General features: G+C 40.3%; 1 protein-coding gene across 1 annotated transcript in view; it reads right to left on the reverse strand.

The window, feature by feature from the left end:
- The window catches only part of MDN1 (midasin AAA ATPase 1), a 154,186-nt gene that overhangs the window by 62,469 nt on the left and 74,971 nt on the right, over positions 1-16,746 (reverse strand). The window contains exons 39-50 of the mRNA XM_090036605.1: positions 16,590-16,697; positions 13,768-13,956; positions 12,498-12,587; positions 12,125-12,385; positions 11,751-12,021; positions 11,157-11,316; positions 10,520-10,636; positions 6,948-7,156; positions 4,587-4,732; positions 3,818-4,020; positions 3,131-3,351; positions 484-597 (exon numbers count right to left, since the gene is read on the reverse strand). Coding sequence (XP_089892731.1) covers positions 484-597; positions 3,131-3,351; positions 3,818-4,020; positions 4,587-4,732; positions 6,948-7,156; positions 10,520-10,636; positions 11,157-11,316; positions 11,751-12,021; positions 12,125-12,385; positions 12,498-12,587; positions 13,768-13,956; positions 16,590-16,697 — 2,089 coding nt within the window. The remainder of the gene's footprint in view (positions 1-483; positions 598-3,130; positions 3,352-3,817; positions 4,021-4,586; positions 4,733-6,947; positions 7,157-10,519; positions 10,637-11,156; positions 11,317-11,750; positions 12,022-12,124; positions 12,386-12,497; positions 12,588-13,767; positions 13,957-16,589; positions 16,698-16,746) is intronic.

Genomic DNA, 16,746 nt, shown 5'->3' on the forward strand with positions numbered 1-16,746 from the left:
CTGCACAACTCTAGATTAAAACCATGTCCTAATTCTTTGTGATCTAACCACCCATCTTGCCAATGGATTAATCCAAATGCCAAATAAGAGTAGCATAATATCCTAAACAATACTGAAAATTATCTACTTCCAGCAAAGAAAATGGCAAAAGATTAACACGTTTTTCCATGTGCCACACCAGTACTAAAGAACCACTTACAACACGCATTAGAGGGAAGCAATCTAAATTGTTAAGCTAATGTCTGCAGACTTCACAATCAGATTCTCTCTATTGCCGACACCCATTCAACTCTTGCAGTTTCTCCTTTCAGATCTGTAAGTATTGCTAGATAAAGTCAGAGTACAGCTTTGTACAGCACACTTTCCCAGAAGGGCTACAATGCATTCAGAGCAAAAACTGTCCACAATCTTCATCATTTAAAAGAAGCATGTACAAAATGCACAAATGAATGAAAGAGACACAGTGACATGCTGCGAAGATACCTGTCATACTTGGCTGTAACAACTTGATCACGTTACTGATTCCAGCAGAGAGGGAACTGGAGTAGAAACTGGTCAGAGATGCAGCTCCAGCTTCTAGTTGTGTGTGCACTGAATCTGTAGGTAGGAATAATAATTATATCTTCCAGGTTACAAACTCCTAAAGTGCATTCAGTCCAAAACTTGTACTCAGGTTGCACCAGCACAGAAAGCCTGAGTCTCAGCTGCTGGCGCTTGGCAGTTTTTGGTTGGTCTTTGTCTACAATAGCTGCAGGTGGCAATGCAGTCTTTCTGGGGAGTTGCAGCAGCAGACAACGCACCAATTTAACCTCTGTAGTACAAAGAACTTGGGAGATATTTTGAAATGCATTATCAAGGAGATAAAATCGTTACCAGAAGTACTTTATGGCAAGGGCACAGAATTCATCAGAATTTCATGATGTCTAGTTACTGAAAGAGCAGTTTTCCAGAAGTCAATGGGAGTTGACATCTCACACTTTATCTTTAATTTCTCCTTTAGACAGTTTTTTTTAAAATAGCAATGAAGCATTTTTTTTTAACAGAACTTAGTTCTCATTAAAATATTTTTCTAGATACGTGTAATGTTTGCTGGTTGCAATTTCAGATTATAAATATACATATATTTATCTGAGAACATCCAGAAGAGAGAACCCCATCCATCTCATTGTGGCATGCATATAGACTAGGATTTCCCAATTCTAATATTATAAAAACCTTAGTCTGTCCGTCTGTCCAGAATGCTTTATTCGTGCTCTGACTGGCTGTCTTGGCAGCCAATTGAGCGCTCTAGACAGACAGCAGAGCACTGTCATGACAGTAAGACAGTCACCCCCCACTCTGCTCCTTGGAGCTAGGGGCTGGAACAACCCCCCTTTCACCCCCCAACAAAAGCCAGCAGGGAGGGGAGGTTGGGGGAGGGGGCAGTTACTGGTAGCCGCAGCCACCACTCCATGGCTACCACCCTGTGCCCATGGCTGCCGTCCTGGGCCTGCACCCACAGCTGCCCCCCTGGGCCTGTGCTTGCAGCCACCACCTGGCCCAGGCCCACCACCACTGCTGGGCCTGCACCCATTGCTGCTGCTGGGCCCACACGCATGGGGCAGCAGTGGCCATGAGGGAGGGGAGTGGGCCCGGGCCCAAAGCTGGGAGCGGCCTCAGCCCTGATCCCAAACTGCTGGGGGAGGTGGGGCCGGATCAGCGGGGGGCACAGGACCAAACACTGGGACCCGTCCCTGCCATCCCCCCATCATTTTTTACATGTAATTTGCTAGTAGATCTATAAAAGTTGTATATTTTATGTGTATCTTGGGATGTTTAAAAATATCAGCCTACATCTTTAATTATGACCGTTCAAATACAAGTTTTATAAACTATTATACTGTTGATAAGCTAGGATGTCTTGTTAATACTGAGGTTCTTCAGTTCTGAACATCCCTTCCAGGTGGAAGGATATTCGCACACAGTTTCAAGACCTAAGTATGCAAGTCCTGTAGGATGTTTTTTTTAGTCTAGCTGGGGCTGAACACACATTTTAGTGGTTTCACAGTCTCTGGTGGCTGCTGCAGGCAAGAGCTAATCCCTCCTTAGTGCTAAATACTCAAGTCGTAAAACAAAAGTTAATTTACAGAAAACATTTTCAATCCTAGTTATTAAACAGCTCTCTGGAATATTTAGAGATTTTTGGTCTTCAGTATATGAACCCTTCTCAGATCACCCATTATTCGGAGCAATCAGATATCAGTCTCCAGAAAACCCCAACTTTTCATCGGCTGTTCAAGTAATTATGTTTTAACACTAGAACCTACACCCCGAAACAACAGGGCAGTGGTTCTCAAACTTTTTAGATTTGAAGCACTCCTGGATAGACTTGAAGCAGCCCTTAGAAAATGACATCTCTTAGTTTTCACTCTTTTTTTTTTTTGCCTACAGAAAGATAACGGAGCAGTTTTTCTGTTGCAAAAACACTCAGAAACACCACAACTACAATTTTCTATTTGAAATCTCTGGGTTTAGCTTGTGAATCATATTTGTAAACCTAATACTGCTAATGTTATGCTGTACCCTTAAAAGAATCTCATGCCACCCTGGTTGAGAATCTCTACACTAGCTAATATGTGAACAAAATTACTTGTGTAATATTTACTGTTGCTGTGTAATGTAGAAGTAATTGGCTTCCTTGACTAGAAAAACAGACAAAGACCAGACGTGCTGATACTGTTTAATTCAAATGTTCTGAGATAAGGAATCCACATTCCTTGGGTTATCTTGATATCTTGCCCTGAGATAAACAACTATTTATGCATAGGGCTAAGTAAACGGCCTAAGTTTCTGTGTAATTTACTATTGTTTTGTTTCTCCAAGATGTATCCTTTTATCTCTTTCGCTGTCCTTAGTATAAATACGCTTGTAAACTTAAGAGAGTCTGAGAAATCCTTTGAAACAGACAAGGGTGATTCCCGTTGCTGTATGGAATTCTCCCTGTGATCACAGTATAGCCTTAAATAAAGAAAAGCTGGCTCCGTCAGTTCTGATTCAACCACAATGCGAAGTTTGATTTCTTCCACAGTAAGAAAAAACAGTGCAGAGAATTTGACTGGTCTGAGGTATGTAAAATAATTAAGGTACTTACCAAGCACTTGCGGTAGATTTTTTGTTAGGTGATTAAGCCACCTAACTCTCAACATCCAATCCTGATTAGTTGCCTTTTCTATGAACAATTTAACAGAAGCAGAAAGGACCTCAATTTCATCCAGCCAGCATGCATCCATCTCAATGGCACTGAATTTGAGACTCTCAGAATTGGTGGACTGCATAACCTTCTGCAAATCTTCCAGAGTAAGGGGCAGCGCTCTGAAATGCATAAAAATAAGCATTCAGCAGATCAGTTTCATAAATCAAAATGAAAGGTCCATCAGAACTGAGGAGCACATGGGCAAGAGTGGTTAAGACATGCCAGTTCCCACAGCCAATGGAGCACAAGCAAGGGATATGACTAGCACCCTTACCTGCTCACCTTAAAAACTCCCCACCCAGAATAACCAGGTACACAGTTCTAGGTGGGTTGAAAGGGGACAGCCTTCAATATGAATCGAGACTGGGACTCTTTTGCGTGGAGCCCTAGTTAACTACTCTGATGCTGGGTCTCAGCAGAGCTTTATAAACAAACAAGGACTTGGTATTACATGTTAGCGCCATCTCCTGATGGAGCAAGGTAGTACTAATACCACCTACTGACCACTAGTGTGTCCAATTCCATACCATAGTACTCTTAGGTGTTTACTGCTTGCATTTTAATCAAGTAGAGTCTCTCACCCACCTGGTGTTTTTCAGGTTCAATCTATTCAGACAGTAGGCTAGGACCTGCCCATCGCTCTGGACTGTAGAAAGAAGAGAGTCTTCAACTGCAAAGAGACCTGTAGGTAGAGAGTCTGGCCACAGGCCCACTGTGAGCAGGGAATCACCCCAAGTCTCATGCGAAGATAGAGCTGACACATGCTTCATTACCAATTCCAGAACAAGCTGAAAACAGAAAGCCATAATACAATTGAGAACTGTGCCCTTGAATATACCCTCAAGGTGATACTGCTTAGGAAGATTTTTAATTAAGAACCAAAATATTCTGTTTTTGCAATAGATTTCACATTTCAGGATCCCAAATCATTTCAAAATCTGTATTTGAGGTGTGAAAACATTTTGCCCACAACAGACACACATGACAATTCTGGAGAGTTTCGGATAAGATCTGCTCATCTCACGGTGGAACCTACCAGAAAAACTTCAAACTGATAGCCTACATTTTCTCCAGACTAATTTGAACCAGAGCTAACACCTCAATTTTTGGTCTGAAGATGTCTGAATTGACCAGACCCTGCCTTTAACACTCCAACTAGAAGACAACACCTTGCACCCCCTTGTGAGATTCAGCTCAGAATTGGAGCCAGTAACTCTAGGAATGTAAATGTTCTCTGACCCCTTCAAAAGGGCAGTCTCAGGATCACCAACACTGCTTCCTGAAATGGATATAGTTGAAGGTTCAGAAAAAAATGCAATTTTTTTTTTATTTAAGGAAGGTACAAAGCATTTACCTTTTGATTCATCTGAGACTGCTGTGAGCCAACATAAACATCCCAACATGCTCTGTAGAAAGCCTTTGCTAACCCAATGCCTCGATGTAACTGTTGTGCAATTAGTGTAGCAGCATGGAGCAATGATGACAAAGACAATGCAGAACCTGAAAAGGTCTTAATATTAATATCAGCTAACCATTTTTGTAAAACCTACTGACTGCTTGATTTTATCCACACCTTCACCTCCTGAGTAGCACATAATTTTTTTAGTGCCTTGCAACCAAGGTCCAATAGCAATTAATTATATCTTGTATCCCTGTTAGGTCAGTAAGCAAGTATCCCCATTTTACAAGTCGGAAACAGGCCAAAAGAAGGCAAAAGCCAATCTAAAAAGTCTGTTCTGTTAAAATTTTTACCTGATACTACTCCCCAAATTACTTTACCTGAAAGATCAGAAAACAGTCTAAAATTGTCCTTATTTAGTGCACCGCACAGCACTTTGTGTATAGTTACTTTTACCACCACTTCAGCTGCACGGTCATAGCCAAAATCTCAAACAACAAGGGAGAAAAACCTTTATAACATAATTGTTATACATATACTGACTGAAAAATACTGACTGGAATTTAAGTTGAATCTGCTCTTTCAGTGACTTGCATAGGACAAAACATCCAGTGGTAAGTTGAGTACAAACCTCAAATTCCTCAAATTTCCAGATGTCTCCTCCTAAGAGACAACTACACAAGGGGTTTTTCAAAATAAAGTGAAGAAATCTCTGTCTAGACAGTGTTAATGGGCCTGGTTCTTTACCAAATTATACTTATGTTCCCTCTTACAAAATCAACTTGTAGAATGTCTTGACGTGACAGGTGTGTTACTGATATGGTATGTGGGAGAACTTTACTCTAGTACAAGAGGACACGTACCAGATTCAAGCTGGAGTCTGTGCCAGATGCTAGCCACTTCTGAAAGTTTTACAATAGGGCATGAGTGGTACACATAGTATCATAGTGCTTAGGGTCAGAAGTGACCTAAACAGATCATCAGGTCCGACCCCCTGCTCCGGGCAGGAATGGGATCAGGGGTTGCATCACCCCAGCCAAATACCTGTCCAGCCTCCTCTTGAAGACCCCCAAGGCAGAAGAGAGTAAACCACCTCACTTGGGAGCCCATTCCAGAACTTGGCAGTAAAAAAAAAACCCCATGACTTTGTGCAAGTCTTCTTCTTGGGTATAATTTTCACACAAAATAATTTAAGCCTCTCTCTCCCCTGAGCTGGGGACCACAGTGCAGCCCATATTAAATGTCAAAAGATATCGAACAGGCAGGGACCTCTTCTCTCTGGCTTTATGATCTAGGGTCAGTCACTGAGAAGCAGAAATTAAAGAAATAGCTAAAGGGCTGCCATAAAGAACAGGGAAAGCACCTTCTTCTCTCTTGCTGCAGAGAGCAGGACATGAACCCAAGGCTTAAAGTTGCAGCAAAGCAGGTTTAGATTGGCTATCAGGAAAAAATTCTTTACCATTAGAACAGTGGGGCAATGGAACAGACACCTAGGGAAGCTGTGAAATTTCCAACATTGGAGGTGTTCAAGAGGAGGCTGGACAGGCATTGCTCATAGATGATCTCAGAGTAGCTATGCCTGTATTCTACTATGAATATTTCCCATGCTTTTGGACTGTACTTGTTGCCATATGGGGCTAAGGACGAATTTTTTTCCTCCTCCTGTTTCTGTGTGTCAGTTTTTTTCACCTTCCATAGAAGCACTGGATATTGGCTGCACCCAAACTTGGGGATTTTGAATGGGGTATGCTTATGCTCCTGCTGGGACTTAAACCAGCAGATTCTTGGCTAAACGGACCTGGCCCTCCAGTTGGATCCATGCTGACAACCATATTTAGGGTCAGGATGGAATTTTACCTCATAGTCAGATATGCACAGATTTTTGCCTTCCCTTGTAGCGGAGCATGGCTCTCTTCCTTGGGCCTTGCAAGCATCATTTTAATAATCTTAGCAACAGCAGGACAATGACCTCTGCTGTCCCCTGGCTTTACCTGTAGCAAGTGTTATTCCTCGTGGTTGTATGTTAGGGTTGACCACGCAGTTTTGCTAATAGGTTAGACAAGGATTTATATAGGCTGGTTTGGATAGGGATGATTCTGTGTCTGGTGGGGGGTTGGAGTAGATGACCTCTGCAGGTTCTTACTTTTCTATGATTAAACCTGACTGTACTGGAGACTTCTGTCTCTGTTTCTAATAGGGTGTGTAACACTAAAAGATATTTCAGACTTAATATTCAGAGTCAGGCCAAAGGCCAGACAAGATATTTAATGCTCTGGTAGGTATTAATTACCAAGAAAGGAAGAAAGTTTTTCTTACCTGCTATCATCTCTTTAGTTTCTGAATGAACTGTCAGAAGTGCATCACAGATGCCATCTCCCACTAAGCCCAATTCATGCAACAATAACTTCAGGTCCAGCTGATCCAATACATTCCAATCGCTCTCCCCTGGAATGTAAATCTCTATCCCACGATTCCTCATGGCTCTGGATATTTCCCCATGAATAGGATCCATTGAAAGGAAAAGCCTGTTAAACAGTCACAAGAGACTACTAAAAACACAAGATATGATTCTGAAACCACTAAGACTGTTCATACAGCCTGCCACTGTGTATAAAGTCATCCCTTTAAATCACTTTCATAAAGGGTAGAATATGAAGGACCTTTGTCCCAGTGAGCTCATGGTGAGTTTTATTTGTGTAAGCGTACACCAGAATTTCAGAAAGTGTTAGTTACAATCTCTTTAAACTATTTGGCTTAATTATGTAAAATACCCTAGTCTGTTATGCCATTTAGAAAAAGGTATTTAATAAGCCTAAATAATTCCATATAAAGGAGACCTAGGAACACTGAAAAATCCTTCTGGGGTCACAAGCAATTTCTACTTACTAAACTGATTCAGGTTCTGCCCATTTAAAATAGTAGCATAAGACTATAAGTTTCTAGTTACCAGCTAAGAACTGCCTGCCCAGAGGAGTTTTCCATCTATTGACTCCTCTGTGAAATCCTACGAAACATGAACTTTCATTTCTACCCAGGATAACTTACAGTCTTTTCTCTGATGCCTGATGAAGGGTGTTTATGCCTGAAACCTTGCAATTAAAGATTTTTTTTGGTAAAAAATCTACTTCATAGAAGTAGGGTCAGAAGGGACCTACTTAGTTGGGCGAATAAAAGATACCACCTCTACCACAAGCCTGGTTTCTTAGTCTAAACACAGGCACTTCTGTATTGGAAGGTTACTCAGAGCTGAATATACCTTGGAAGCCGCAGAAAATCAACTGTGATAATCCTGGGTTTGCACTGTGCCATTAGGGACCTGGGTATGGCTATTAAGGCAACAGTCAGAGTAAAGTGAATAAAGAGACCTTGGCTAAAAGGAACTGAATCACGATCCCAGATTTCACCCAGAGCAAAAGTCTTACAAGGGAACTAGGCAAGCTTCTTTGGGTAGATATGATATCTTTTATTAGACGAACTCAGTAGTTTGAAAAAAAGTTCTTTGCAAGCACCCTTTTTTTCAGGCATGGGAAGTCTCCCTATGCCTGAAGAAGGGTGCCTGTGCCCAAAAGCTTGTGAAGAATTTTTTCCAACTAAGTTGGTTTAATAAAAGATATCACATCTACCCAAAGAAGTGTGCCTACCTATGTCCTTAGACCAGTACAACCAAAAACCCTGTTACAAGGGAAATGTCACTTCTCAAACTCATTTCTGACCCTGTCTCAAGGGGGGAAGGGGAGAAGGGGGGCACCTGGCAAAGAAAGAAGGTGATTTACAGCCTATCTACACTGAATTAGAGCAGAGGTGTGGGTAGCTTATTCTCATTCATACACAGTACAGTCGAGGCCTGATAGAAGTGTCTTATACAGTAGTTTCTCCACCCTTCAAAAAGTGCTGCAACTTTGGTTTCTTTGGTTCATCTCCTTTCCTTCCAACATGGGAGATGACTTTTCCTCGTCAAAAGGCTTAGAAATAGTTTTAAATGACAGAACACAAGTTAAAGAACCTCAGCCACCTGAAGGAAACATTTTATCTTCTTTTCCAACATCTGCGGTTGGAATAAGCCAAGGAAATAGTGAACCAAAAGTACTGTCTCAATAAATATAAAAATGTAAGGATTAGGTACAGCAATGCTTAAATTCCCTCCTGGACACTGACCCACAAATACTACTGTATATCACACACACAAAATGTATTAGCATTCTGTACTGCAAAGTATTCTAATTTAATGCAGCCATAAAATATTGTTTTAGCTTGAATATGACCAGCTTTAATACACATTTGCTTGGCTGTATCTTGTCTGATGCTAGAACAAAGGCAGGAAAGCTCCTCTGTTTACATCTTCTGTCTAGAACCCACCCTTCTGTTTACTCTAAGCAAGAAACCTTGCTTCTTGTCCCATAAGCCAGGGAAATCAGACCCCTACCCTAACTGGCTAACTGGGCAGTGCTCTTTTTTCAAATTAATTGGTTAATGGGAAAAAAAACAAGAAGCCTGGTGACCCCTAATTGGATAATTGGCGTGATATCACACCAGATACATAGGAAGCAGCAGCTGGCAGGCTAAGAGGAATCCCAGGGAGGGCCCCAGCAGAAAAAACAAGGTGAAAGGGAACTCTCAATACAAGGGAGTGAGAGAGTCTCAGTCTGGGACTCTTCTCCTCTCCCTTTCTTTGTCTTCTTTGCTGACGGGATATCCTGGAGCAAACAACCAGGATTAGAGCCAGATAAAGCATGGGTCAGGATTTGGAGCCTGGTCCCTGTTGCACCTTAGCCTAGGTGGGTGCCTGAACCCATCCGCAGTTCAGGCCCAGGAATCAAGATAGGCCTGGCTCCCTTTCTTTTGAGTTCTTTGGAAGTTTTTGCTGCAACAGGAGCTGTGGAATTTGGGAGTAGGAATTTTGGGGTGTGGTCACCCTCCAAAGCCACCATATGAAAGTGGAGATCGCTGCTTTACAGCTTCCCATGAAGCAATGAGGGGCCCCTTGCACTGCAGAAGGACCTATGCTTACTAGCAGCTCCCCAAGAGTCCATGAAATACAAGGAACAGCTTATAGGACTCTCTTGCTGAGTAGCAGGCATAGGGGCATAGGCCCCTGGAACTAAACCTTGGTTGAGCCCCACATCTCAGACAACCTGGACATGCATGGAGTCTCCTCGGAAGGGGTGCAAACTATACTTTGTACTGTATTAGAGACTGTATTTTGTAGTTGGTAGTGTTTTCAATTATTGTTTTCCTTTGTTTTCTGTAATAAATTTGTCCTCTGTGTTTATACTGTTTGCAAAAAAGGGGGGGGGGTTGTTTATGGGAGATAACCCAACCAAACTCAATGATCCCAGAATTCTGGATGGAGGCTTGAGCCACAGTGAAAATGTATTGGTATCCCAAAATTTGAAACCAGCCAAATGGTACCCAGCTGCTGAGTGGTGCCCAGCAGAAGGGTTACACTACTCAAGGGCCATGCCAATATATATATTTTGTTTAGCATTAAACATACAGTACTGATTGAGAGATACTTACCCAGATACTTATTCATCTCTAGTGCTCAGATCCTCTACCCATCCCATAGGATGTGAGCACATCACAACCTTTAAAGCATTTGTCCTCACAGCACTCCTGAGACAGGAAACCATGATGCAGGTGGATCATCCAAAGCAAAGAGATGCTAAATAGCCTGTCACTATCAGTCTGTGAAAGAGCAGCAATTTGAACCCAATTTAAACCAGCACAAGCTTTCTCTTCTCTGGTCAGCAAAGACAGGCCATGCTGTGCAGGGGGAAACTAAGGAAGTTTGCCTGGAATAACACAATCTTGCCTACTGTCAATATCATTCATCTCTCAAGGTCAGTGCAGAAACAAAGCAACTTCACAAATGTTAAGAAATTGAGCACCTGAAGTTGGGATGAGGAGCTATTGTAGGGGTGGAGCCATCTATCACGCCTCTCTCACTCATGGTAAGGATTCCTCCAGGTTCAAGCAAAGCATTTAAGCGGTCCAGGACTGAAGGACTGTATTGAAGAAAAAAAAGTTTCTGTGAGTTGCAAGTCCTTCCTTCATACCAAAGTAAATCATATTAAATCAAAATGAACCATAAATAAGGAGCTGAAGAGATAACCGAAGACAATGATAACAGAAACCACGTCTACTTTAAGTATTTTTAGATGGAAGAGTCCCCTCTTCACCTTTAGCTGTTTAATCATCCTTACAGTGGAGACTGGGGTGGTGCAGGTGCTAAGGCACACATTTGACAGCCCAGAGTTTGCAAGTCTGAGGCCACAGCAGAAGCGTTCTCAGGAGGGCATGTCAGATTCCAATGAATCTGCGAATTATGCTAAATACCTTGTTGCAAGGACACGAGAAAGGAAGCCTTACAACAGCATATTGCTATCAGAATATATATTTGCTATCAGAATAGATATTTACCAGTTTGAAAAGTATATTTGAAAGAGTAAGGGGGAGTCAAAATGAACACAGGAGGTGCGGAGAGAGATCTGTTCACCACAGAAGTGGAACTGTTATATTTCTTACTTGCAAAAGTTAACATTGTCCATTAAAAGCCAGTCACCGGACCGCAAGGCCTGAACCAACATTCCATCAACCCACTCGAAAGTGCCGTGACTCTGACCATCCACAGACTGAACATGCTGCAGCTTGAAATGCCAAAATTCTTCCATCAGTCGTGAAAATTCTAGAACAGAAAAAATCTTATAGTAATGGCTTCAGTTACTGAAACTGCTTTTGTTTTAGGAGTCTATCCACATACCATGCAAACTGTAGACCAGGAGCCATGGGATTTAACCTTTGGTCATGAACTGCCTCACTCTGTATTTGTAATATAAACATCAGAGTAAAGCCCTGATTCTGATTGCTGAGCACAACCATAATAAATTGGCACAAGACATTAAGTTTGGAAACACCCTAGTTAAAACACGCTTAAAAAAAAATAACTGTGTTGAACGCATGGATTTATGTAATAGCACTGATCTTCAGATAATTTATGGAAAAACTTATAAAAAACCCACTCTCAACATTTCATTAGCTGTATATACAACTTGCTTCAGGAACTTCCCCACTGAAATACAGTTTTCAGAACTTTGCTTCCAAATCACCACTTGTACATACCTGCCTTGGAGTAAGAGTTTATTTTATTGTTTAGTCGCTGGATAAGTGATAATATTCCCTCTAGTTTGCTCACTACTTCAGTTGTTATATTTTTATTCCCATCACCCAGGGATTTGGGTTTGAAGTTGAGAACGAAGCTGCTCCAAGCTCGCAGCACAACTTCAGCATCTTCTGCACAGATGTCAGCAAGCAGCAGACTGTCTCTTATTAGTGTACTCACAGTACTCTCCACTTTCTCGAGTAGGGATTGCCATGGCCGAATGATATCAACCTACAACAGCAGTTACTATATTAATAATAGTACTGATGATTCTATTAAATGATTAAAAACCAGTTGATTATTTTATAGCAGCCACCCCAAAAATATACTTTACCTGCTCAAATGCACCTAAGAGTTCAGTTGTATCCATAGCACTATTCATTGCCATAATTTTTAGTCGATGACCTGTCAGGTGGGCCAGAAGTTCAACGAGACTGGTCTTGCCAACAGCTGCAGGACCTACCAATATTACCATCCAGCTCATATGTACACATTTCATTATGGATTCAAGAGACTGCAGGGAATGATGAAGAAGTGATAGATTTCTGCCAGGGTGAGGAACAGAGTTGCCACGGGAGAGAACTGAATACCCAATCTAAAACAGAATTAACAAAAATGCATCAGTGGGCTGACGGTGAGAAAGGGAGAAAAGAATGTCACGTTTAAGGTGATAAATCAGATATGTTTTTTTTTCTCTCTCATCTTACCTGAACATTATAAGGAGTAATGTGAAACTGTCTGGTCCCCACATATGGACTAGAATCGTGGCCAAAAATTTCCTTGAATATGGAAATCACCTAACCAGGGAGAAAAAAAAATTATAAAGGAAAAAAGAAATTAATTAGTCTAGGTTTCTACAACATGCAAGTTATAATTTTCTCGTTCTAAAGGAATATTTGCTCTGAATTATCTTAAAAGAGCTTTGCTTTATTGTCCAGAAACCCACCAATGAAGTATAGCAGCTATAACTGTGAGTGTCAACAATCTACAAGGATTTGCTAAGTTAGCAAATTTTATCTTCCATGACATGATCAGAAACAACAACAGGTAAAGATGGCATTTGATAAAGAGCTCTTCTGATATAGCATGTAGAACACAGATGCAGGGAAGGAAAGTGAAACTTAAGGGAAAAGTTACTGCTTATATTTGGCACATAACGTAGACTTAGGAGTTTGATTTTCAATTCAATTACAGGTTTAAACAGCAAAAAATGAACAAATTAGGCAACACAAAAGCAGGAGGAGTCTTAAAGATGGACACGTAATCAAAATAAATTGAGTTTTAGAAGGGACTTTAAGAAGTGAGTTTGCTTGGCAAACTAGAAAAGGGGCCTACTTCAAGCTTAAGGAATAGCAGGTAGAACGAAAGGCAGGGTAAGATTCAACAGAACACTATGGAGGGAGAACTAGGTGATGTGACGAGCTATTGAAAAGGAGAGATATTATACAAACTGCACAGAAATTAAAAACTAAACATGTAAAAGATCAGCAACAAATGAGCACAAATAGAATCCTGCAATACTGCAAATAATTAATGACATTATTTTCATTCTCTCAACTGCAGAAATAAACCAACTCCCATTAAATACTAGTGTTCTCACTCTCTTCCTCCTTCAATCCATCCCTCAGCTGAGACTCCTTTGTCCCCAATTACACATACACTTTGCAGAAATACTGATATGTAACAAATCATCCAAACCTCACTCAAGTTCTTTGTTGCTGCACTCACCTGGGTTTGTATGTACATTACTATGTTTTTGTGCCAATAGCTACGAAAGCAATAGGTATTTTAAAAAGGGAAGTAGAGAGGCACACGTTGGGGATGATTAACACATTTTCTTTTTTTCTTTCTGCATTATTTTTTGTGCAACAGCAATATCTATAGTTATGCTGTAAAATATTTTTACATTTATACATGCAAGTTCTTAGGAACATTTCACAACAGTGAGGGGGCGGGGAAAGAAATTGTATAACTCACCTTCTCTTTGTCCTCATTGGTTCTCACTCTTTCACCGTAAACCAAAAATACATGTTGGGCTGGATTGTAACATCCAGGTGACTGATCGACAAGCATCAACTGACACCAGCGGAAAAGATCACGCAAGTTAAATTCCCAGGGTCCTCCTTTTTGTCCCCATTTCTTTTCAACCATGACTTCTTGATCAATCTAGAAAAAGCAGCAGTTGTAAAATAATAATAACAACAACAATAATAATAATAATAATTCCACTTGCATATGAATCTTAAAACATTTCTTATGGGCTTCTGACAATAGGCATCCCATACCTAATGCAGAGGACACTGGAAGGCATTAAGAGTCCTCTGCCACTGTCAAGGAGTTGCCTGGGGCTGCTGCTATCAAATTCAGCCTGCCCAACATGAAGGGTGGCTTATCTACTAAATATTAACTTCCTAACACCTTAGGCATTTTCATCTTTTTCTTTCTTTTTGTTTTGGACTCCAGGGATGATATTTCAGCAAGACCCCTCTATACAATATTCTATGCAAGGGATAAAACATGTTTTAGTTTCTCTCTTAATACCTTTCTTGGCTTTCTGAGTCAACTATTTTTCCATACACATACTCAGTGTAACTTCGTAGAAGCCACTGGAGACCAACGTAACCGTATCTGTCCACTCTTTGCAATGGCATAGTGGATCTAAATCTCTATAATTTTAAATATGGATAAAACATATAGTAGTTGAACTTCCATTTAGAGTAAACACACAAAACCGTTACAGAGCACCAGCTGTAAGGTGTTACATTTTTCCAAGCATTATTTTTCAAAACATTTTCCAAGCACTATTATGGTTCATCTACTTCTAATTTCTTACAATGACTGCCACAGATTTAAGGTTGGTGGAATATATAGCTGAGAAACCAGGTATGTTGCTTACCCTTAGTCTTCTCAGATACAGCAACACCTTGCTTAACATCGTAGTTACGTTCTTGAAAAATGCAACTTTAAGCGAAACAATGTTAAGCAAATCTAGTTACATCAAAATAATTACCTACTAGCAGGCGACAGCCAAACGTTATAACTAAACATCACCCGACTTTAAATGAGTACGTTCTCTAATAGATCAGCAACATAATAACGAAACAACGTTAACTGGGAGGGACAATGTTAAGTGAGGAGTACCTGGACAACTAACATGATCTCATTTAGGAAATGGGTTCATTGGTAGTTCAGAAATCGGATTTTAGTTCATCAGTGTAACCCTAACGGCTCTTTGGAGGGCTTTAAAAAGCCTTCAAAATTTACTTTGACTCACCTGAATTAAAATTAATTTGCACATTTATAACAACCTTCGGATTTAGGGGAAAAACTTGTTACTGTATTATATATGGCTCTGGATGCGTATACAGAGAAATAGTACTGAAGCCACAAATTGGCACACTTATGCAGTGATGCACCATAAATTAGACTTTAGTGCAGGCCTTCCTCAAAATATACTGAATTTTGTATTTTAAGTATCTCTGAATTTCTTGCCATGGAGGATGAGTCTATTAAAGTCTTCTCTTTGATAGCAATTGATCAACCTCTAAATATGCTGAAAATGCCCTGCATACTCTCATGAAACTTTACAGCTCAGGTTATTTACTCTCTGCTTCAACAGTTCTAGGATAACCTATGCTCAGTGAAAGTTAGTATCTGCCAAATTCAATTCTGAGTTTCCAAAACCCATTTTTTCCCCCAAACTTAAGATGGAGAAGAGGTGAGGTTATATCTCCTGTATCTACCAGCACATTAAGATCTTTCTACCGTCTCAATACAATCAAAAAACATTTACATGTTGAGGTGGGGGGTTTTTTTGTTTAACATTAACATAAAATCATACTGTTCATTTGGCTTGTATGTACTATTCCTATTCTTAGGTCTGTGGTATCTCTATAGTGTTTTGCCTTCTGTAGACAGAGATGCCTATGGCTCTGCATAGCACCAAGCTGGGGGAGGGTGGATTAAGGGAGGACTCTTAGTTGGTCTCTAAGGACCAGCTAACATCTATGAACTGTATAAATATAATCAGTAAAAACCTAATTTCCAAGAAATCAGGAATTGGGGAACAATGCTGACAAGCTTAATAGAATGCTCCCACATTTTGAATATTTTTACTTGACAAATAGCTTTACAGCTAAGCTGACTAGCCCCCTCCCACCTTAAAGGAAATGGCTCAAACCTGACCTGCTATTTGAAGGTCATAAAAAGTTGTATTTTATCCCACTTCTACTTTAATTTTCATAGCTAAGTAACTGTGAATTTTTTTCTTCAGGTGTCATCACTTAGAGGGCTAACTGGATTTCAGAGAAAATCATTGAATATATTTAACAAATTCTAGCAGGATTAACCTATTCCATGCGTGTCTGATCTAGCAATGATATTAGTGTATTTGTCAAATAGCATTAGACAAACTGCAAAAAGGTGATGAACAAGACCTAAATACATATGCTGAATAATGGTAACATGCTGGCATTTGGCTGACTGTTCTCATTACATCTTTTCTTTCTTAGACATTTTTCCTTTCCTATGCTCAGTCTGCTGTTTTCCTGCAGTGAAACATAACATACTCTTTCCTCTGGTACTTTCTGAATTTACTGACTTTCCCCCTTCCAGTTTCCTGATCTGTTGTGTTCTACATCCTCCTTTATACCTTTTGTCTCTCCCAACTTCTCTGCAAAATCTCTCTATGCTACACATATTTTTGTTTTTAAAAGGCCCTCGCATTCACTCATTCTGCCTTCATTCATTCTATAAACACAGGCATTAATTCAGACTTAAAGATGAATCAAAATATTTACCTTGTTATTGAAGGCAACCATTTTAGCAATGACATTTTTGTCAATGGCAGGAAACAGGGTGTTCCCAATGAACTCCATATCTGCAGCTGAAAGTGGATCAACATATACCTAATAGAATTGATAACACAGTGTATTATTGCTTAAATCATTACGAGAA

The sequence above is a fragment of the Crocodylus siamensis genome, chromosome 1, assembly GCF_052110815.1.
Source record: "Crocodylus siamensis isolate JL-2025a chromosome 1, ASM5211081v1, whole genome shotgun sequence".
In the NCBI taxonomy this organism is placed as follows: domain Eukaryota; kingdom Metazoa; phylum Chordata; order Crocodylia; family Crocodylidae; genus Crocodylus; species Crocodylus siamensis.